Raw genomic sequence first — 7,353 nt, forward strand, 5'->3', positions numbered from 1 at the left:
CATTTGTTAAACCTCATTCGTGCTCTTTGATTCTGTGTCCTTACCGAAATCTTGTAACTTACCGTGGGCAAGAAAATTCTCAAACTTCAGTATTAATATATCCATAACTTCAAGCTGCCTTTATGTTACTAGCCATTTAGTGTGACACTTTGTACATGGTTGTCATTTAATAACTTAATTGGACAAAGAGATAGTATGGTAGTATAGTATAATTGATGATTTAGGTTTTAACTGACATGCCACACATACTGAAAATTTCCAAGGAATGGTGTTTTCCTTTCATTCTTTGCAATCAGATCTCTTATGCCAAGCAGAGAGCATAGTTAAATCTGTCACAAGAAAATTTTACTGTATTGTTCTTCTGTTCTCACTAAGCAATTAATAGTAGTTTATTCTTTGAAACAGCTAATCCCAATATGTTTTCATTAATGTCATAATTTTATATTCATTGTCAAAATATATCTAATCAGAATGTGTCATCATTAATTTTGCCATGATTTTCACTTTAAAAAGAGCTGTATAAATAGAGAGTATTGTAATGGAGTCATGACAATAGCTTTATTTGATGAAGATAAAATAGGTTTACTCTTTGAGTATCAACAGAAAGTGGACTTAAAGTTGAATTTCCTTGAAGCTAAGGCCACAATTTAAAGTTTTGAAGCAATTTCTTAGTTTCTTTTATTCTCACATATTTTTCAGTGGAAAAAATGCTTTATAATAGGTTTTCGTGCTGTAGAATTTGTAAATCCCTCCCACCCCCAAAATTATCTGTTGTTTAATCAGATTGATGGGCTTTATTTTGGTTTTTGGTCAGAAAAACATAATTAGACAATATAGAATTATAATTAGGTTTGATGTCATGTTTAAGGGAAAACCACTGATTTTATTAGCCTAAGCAGCACTGCTTCTGCTGAAACAGAAAGGAAGGAAGTAAATCTGAGCTCTGGTTAGACATGAAATAGACTGAGAAGAATGGGGAGCATTTGCTCCATTGGAAGAGGGGAATGACTTTAGAAGATTCAGGTTATTCCATATGGGGAGCTTGTGAGTATATTTTCAGTTGGTGTATTAAATGGCACAAAAGGATTCTTTAAAGTAGAAACAGGTTAATTCTTGCTTCAAACATTGAAATGATCAGAATCTTTCCTGGGCTGCCATGAATATTTAATTGTGTTGTCCATTTCTTTTATATTTTTATGATTCTAATTCCCCTCTTCTCTTTCCAATGTAAGAAGCAGATATGGATTCATTTTTTACCGTATTATTTCACTGTAATTTGAAAGGTTTTAATTAGAGCATCTAAAGAGCTAGTGAATATCTCCATTTGTTTAAAGAAGGCCTAAGTAAAAGTTGTTTATCTATAAATGTATTTTCTAGGGAAGAAAAATTATACTGTATAGTGTTACAGAAATTGTTTTTTCTCATTTGCGAATGTGAGGTTTCGGATTTCTACACGTTGGTTGTAAAGTGAGTAAGGCAGAAATAAATGGCTAATTATTGTTCAGAAGACAAAGCAGAATTAGAAAAAAAATACAAATGAATCCACTAATTCCAAAATAACTTCTTTTGTTAAAGGCAAAAGATATTTTTTGAAATGTAATAACTGTCTCTCCTTAAATGAGAGAAATTTATTCAGAAGGCACTTAAAAAGAATAATAAAAAATGGGCATTTTTTTTATTGAAAGATTAAGCTAGGGTATGATAGATTAAACACAAAAACAAGAAAATAACACAGACTACACTGTAACATTAGTCAGGTCTTCTATTTAGAGCCAGCTGATTCTGACAAAGAATTTATATTTTGTTTTCATAAAGGAATGATAATAACATACAAGTCTTTAAATTTTCTCCTCTTTTACAGAATTTGAAGTTAATATTGTGGTCCTGCTTCACGATGATCACCTCATCACAGAGAATTTCCCACTGAAACTCTGCAGAATTTAACGAAGAAAGATCAGAGTTTACGGAAATGAAAAGATCGAGAGGAATTTCGCAGAGTGGATAGACTTTTACTCGGAGTAAATGTTTCAAACACACACTTGTTTTTCTTTATTATTCTGATCAGAATGAACTTAATGCCACAGAAATTGTAATTATAATTAGATATTGTTTTGGCTGCTATTTCTAGAGCGTATGGTCTTTTTAGTCACTGGGTGTAGGGATATATTTTCTTTGCTATTCAAGAATTTTTTTGGTGTTAATAAGATTACTTAGCAGAAAAGAAATGCATTTGTACTTTAGACCTAACTTTTCTTTTCTAAGCCTTACAATAAAGATTTTTGTAATAATGATGTTTAACATTGCTAAAAATTAATGAGAAAAAAAAGAAATTGTAAAGATCTCTCAGTGCTCTAAGCAACTCTCTAAGTCTAAAACTGCAGAGAAGATGCAAATCAAATGATGAACAGTTCCTGTTCCTGCCCTAAAGATCTCCCAGCATTGCCACCAAGGACGATTATAACTCTGGGACAAAGAGTTTGTAGCTCAGAATGTATTTCCAATCATCATTAGGGAGCTCAGAAGAACTAGAATTATTGCTGGCAAAGTGCTTGGTAAAGGCATCTGTGAGTAGATAGAGGGTGGTCATTGCATCCAGGTCTTAGCTCTAACACAGACTAACTGCCGCTGTGACCCAAGGCAAGTCACCTCACCTCTCAAGGTCCCAGCCAACCCACTGAAATTACACATTAGCTAATCATCAGCTAATTTTCATTGGTTAAAATAGATTCCACATCAGGAAACCTACAAAGATGATATCACAGATTCAGACCTCTCCCTTTTTTAACCTTAAAAAATATATTTAGGGGCAGCTAGGTGGCACAGTGAGGAGAGCACTGGCCCTGGAGTCAGGAGGACCTGAGTTCAAATCTGCCCTCAGACACTCAATACACTTACTAGCTGTGTGACCTTGGGCAAGTCACTTAACCCCAATTGCCCTGCCTTCCCCGCCCCCTGCAAAATATTTGTGTGTGTGTGTGTGTGTGTGTGTGTGTGTGTGTGCATATATGTATGTATTTAGAGGCAAAGTAGTATATTGGCTAAATGGAATGAATGAAGCATTGAGTGAAGGTGCTCTGGGAAGTTGTAAATATACATTGATACTTTTGTGAACCTTTTCAATGTCTTTGTTTCTCAAAGATCTCTAAAATAAAGAGGCCATACTGCCCTTCATATGCTCAAAATTTTTTTTTATTATGTGCAGAGCACTGTGGCCAAGTGCTGTGGATACAAATATAAAAGCAAGGTGATCCCTGCTCTCCAGGAGCTCACCTTTTAATGGAGGAGACAACACATATGAAAGGTTTCAGCTACAAGTCACATGGAAAAGTCCTGTAATCCTTAGAGTACAGTGGCAAAGCAGATGGTGATGCCTTTTTCTTCAATGTCATCTCCACTAATAAAATTAGTTCTGATGTCAGCCCATTTGACAGGGCCAAAGTCTTTGGTGGAAAGAACTCTCCTCTCTGGGTCTGCAGTAGCTGTGGTAAGAGCACTTTCAGAAGCAGTCCGAGGCTGCATCTTCCCAGAGCTCGCTTCCCAGGAGGACTGCAGACACTGGGATGAAAGAACTGCTGTTCCCAAGGTTCTTGGGAACCTGTATCAGACACTGGTGGTGGTTTGACTGGCACATACCATCTCTTGTCTTTTCTTCAGGGTGCTTTGCTGCTTCAACTAAGCTGTCTTGCCTGCCCTGGGAGTGGCAGCTGGTGGGGATGGGTGGTTTCCTTTTCCACAGGAGCCACCCCTCATCCCCACCTGAGATAATAGCTGTGAGAACTTTCCTGGAAACAGAACTGGTAGACTTAGGCAGGGGTGGGGATCCTGCGGCCTCAAGGCCACATGACGCCCTCAAGTGTGGCCCTTTGACCGAAACCAAACTTCACAGAATAAATGCCCTTAATAAAAGGATTTATTTTGTAAAACAGCAGCTTGATAATTGCCAAAGAAAGGAAAAAATGTTTTAAAATAAATTTTATTGATATATTTTGTTTTTAAATAACCTATATTTCCCCCGAAGTTCTCTCTCCCTCTCCCAGAGAGCCATCCCAATATAGCAAAGAAATTTCTTTTAACAAAGATGAAGAGAAAAAAGTTCAGCAAAACTGACCAAAAAAGAAAATATATGCAGTGTTCCATCTCTATGAATCCCCAAGCAAAGGAGTAAAGTGTGGAAGGGAAAATTTTTTACATTTTTCTAAACTCCAAGATTCACTTCAGGAAAAAAAAAATGCATTGTCAATGAAAAACAGTTTTTTAGATAACTTAGACAATTCTTCACACGTAGACAATGGTGGATTGATTCATGAAATAGAAATATCTGCTTCATCTATCTTTCTGCTCCAAGAAAAGCAGCTATTTCTTGATTTGCCTTAATGACAATTTATTCCTTTAAAAGGAACCAAATGAAAGGAACTCCTATTCTGGACTTGATTCTCACCGACAGCCTAGTATAGGATCTGAGACTGAATTTGGAGTCAGAGGACCCAAGTTCAAATCCCAATTCACTTAACCAAAACAGACCTGAGTTTCCTGATTAGTAAAATGAGGAAATTGGACTCAACAGTTTCCATCTTTAAATCTCCATGAACCTGTGATTTTAGGAATGAGAAAGATCTAATTGCTGACTGAGGGAGAGATGATGGGAACTTTGTGGGTAAGTGTCCACTGCATTTTAGAATTTGTGATAGAAAAACTAGGCAAAGTATGACACACAATCTAAAGTGGATTTCAGAGGGATCAGAGAAAGGATAGCAGCTTAAATAGTTGTCCCATACTTGATTTACCTTGTACACTGAGTGTGTTTCTGGTCCCGCCTTTGGTGAGACCCTAGAGGGGTGCCTGTCTTTCTACGTGTTGCTCTCTCTGTTGTGGTCAATTGCTAACCTGAGCTAGTGTCCTATTCTGAGATAGGCAGAGTGTTGTAGGCCTATTCCACTATCCCACTGTCACTGCTGGGGCCTGACTCCTCCCTTCTCCCCATACTCCCATGTAGAAAGTTACTAGGACCTGTGCTGCCATTGCCCTCATGAGCTGAGCAGGAGTGCTCTAAGTGTGAGTGCCTGAGGTTTGATTTTACTCTCAGATGCTTGGAGAAAGACACAAATGAACACAGAAAGCAACAAAGCCAAAAACTCCTCTAGGCCAATACATATGCTGTAGCTCCCAAGTGAAATTTGTAATCATTTATGCCTGGGTAGGGGGAAATGCTTCTAAGACTTCAGTTGTATTCTTCAGGAGAAGAGAGAAAGAGGAATTACAATTTGGGGTGAGTGGAAACATTTTAAACTAGCGAAGTACCCTTGTCCATCCTCAATTAATTAAATGGAGATATAATTGGTATATTTGTTGGTAGCCCCAATTCCTCAAATGTGTCTGGGCTCTTTCCTGGGAAGAGATATACTGTCCTTTCAAGTGCCTTCCCGAATAATTCATGCCAAAGAATCCCAAGAAAATCCATGGGGCAAAATTGAAGCTGGTTTCTCAAATTACAAATTAAAAAACAAATAAAACTCAGTTTCTTCAGCATAATTGTTAGACATTTTTAAAATTTCAGAGAATCTGCCTTGTTTGCATTCTCTCATTTTTAGGGTCCCTCATGCCACCCTCTCAATGGCAGGCTATAAAAGTCCATAGTCTTTCTAGACTGCTGGTTAAACTGCATTTGTCATTTCCAAAAGGCTATTCAAAACCAAATGATTTATATAAATATAGCTCCATTAGAGCTGGAAGAGAAATTCTTTTAGAAGGCTTCCCCAGAGGTAATTGGGTGATGATACCATCAGCAAGCAAATGCAATCAATTCCAGCAAGGCCTGAGCTCTAGTTTTTCTGAATTTGTCTTTTCCTGATGAGGAGAAAAATCTCTGAACCACCCAAATGCAATACCTCCAGTATACTTTGAAGGAATACAAAATTCTGACGAGATCCCCTGGTAGAACTTGGAGAAGACATAAATTACCAGGCTACAAGGCCCAACAGATGGAGGGCCTAAAATACAATTTGCCAAAATTTTCTTCAAGGTACAGTTCTCAAGGATATTCTCACATGGGCCCCTCCTTGCTAAATGGCCACAAAGAGTTTACTATTTAGTATCTAGGAGGGGGAGGCACCTCATGATGATGGAGTCCTAATAGAGCTGCCCCCAGCCCCAATATTCCAACTTCATTATAGGCAGCAAGCCCACTGTACCTACCTATCCCCCCTCCCCACCTCCAACGTCCTAACTTATGCCTCACTGCCCACTAGAACAAGAGGTGTATCCCTGAACTCTTAGTTCCTGCAGAAACAGCAGGTGTGTCCACGTGATGTGAACCCAGTCACTGCTCCTATCTAGCTACTGCCGCCCCACCCAGACCCATTCCACATATTTGGACAGATGTGTTTCTTGTACTCAAACTACAATCACATATCCATCTTGACCAGACAGAAGCACAATAGCTAGCCGATTGGAGGGCAGCATGACCAGAATGCTTGATCACCAAACCGTAGAAGGGACCTACCCCACAATAGTGCCTGCGCAGTTCCACTGAGGCTAGGAACCCTCCTTCATTACCTAATCCCTTAACAAACTCCTCCTGCCTTTTTAATATTAGTCATATTCCTGTATTCTATGTAAATTTGTGTTATGTAATTGCAACTTTATCCTATAAAAATCCGTCTTGCTTTCTCTGAAGCTGCTGGTTCCTCTTGGAACTTAGCCCGCTTCATGAGAGACATCAATCTCAGTAAATGCCTATACTTGGATTAGAGGTGGACTGACTGAATTCTTTGAGACAGTACATCATGAAACTGTACAATGGTAAGCAACCACCATCTCTGGAGGCATCACCAAACACCCCATCAGAAGTATGAAGGTAAGTCAGTCAGTCAATAGGATTTATTAAGTGCCTACTGTGTGCCAGTCACTGTGCTAAGTGCTGGAAATACAAAAAGAGAAAGACAGTATCTGCCATCAAGGAGCTATTTAATGGGCTAGATAATACAAGCAAAAATATGTACAAATAAGCTGTATACAGGATAACTAGGAAATGATAAACAGGAAGAAGGCACTAGAATTAAGGATTACAAAAGGGTCCCCTGTAGAAAGTGGGATTTTAACTGGACCTGAAGGAAATCTGGAGAGCTATTAGGAAAAGATAAAGAGAGAGGGCATTCTATGTATGGGGGACAGCCAGAGAAAATGCCTGGGGCCAAGAGAGGGGAGTATCTTATTCATGGAGTAGCAAGGAGGGTAGAAGTGGACATGGTGGGGTACATATTTTAAGATGACCAGGAAGGTGGAGGGGGCTAGGTTATTAAGGCTTTAAATACCAAACAAAGGATTTTACATTTGCCCCCGGAGGTGAGAGAGAAA

At 38.6% G+C, this 7,353-nt stretch overlaps 1 protein-coding gene across 1 annotated transcript in view; it reads left to right on the forward strand.

The window, feature by feature from the left end:
* VPS26C (VPS26 endosomal protein sorting factor C) overlaps positions 1-3,182 on the forward strand; it is a 68,451-nt gene extending 65,269 nt beyond the window's left edge. The window contains exon 8 of the mRNA XM_036747643.1: positions 1,862-3,182. Within this exon, the coding sequence (XP_036603538.1) occupies positions 1,862-1,944 (83 nt within the window). The 3' untranslated portion in view covers positions 1,945-3,182. The remainder of the gene's footprint in view (positions 1-1,861) is intronic.
* Positions 3,183-7,353: the final 4,171 nt, after the last annotated feature.

Source organism: Trichosurus vulpecula, chromosome 2 (assembly GCF_011100635.1).
Source record: "Trichosurus vulpecula isolate mTriVul1 chromosome 2, mTriVul1.pri, whole genome shotgun sequence".
Lineage (NCBI taxonomy): Eukaryota > Metazoa > Chordata > Mammalia > Diprotodontia > Phalangeridae > Trichosurus > Trichosurus vulpecula.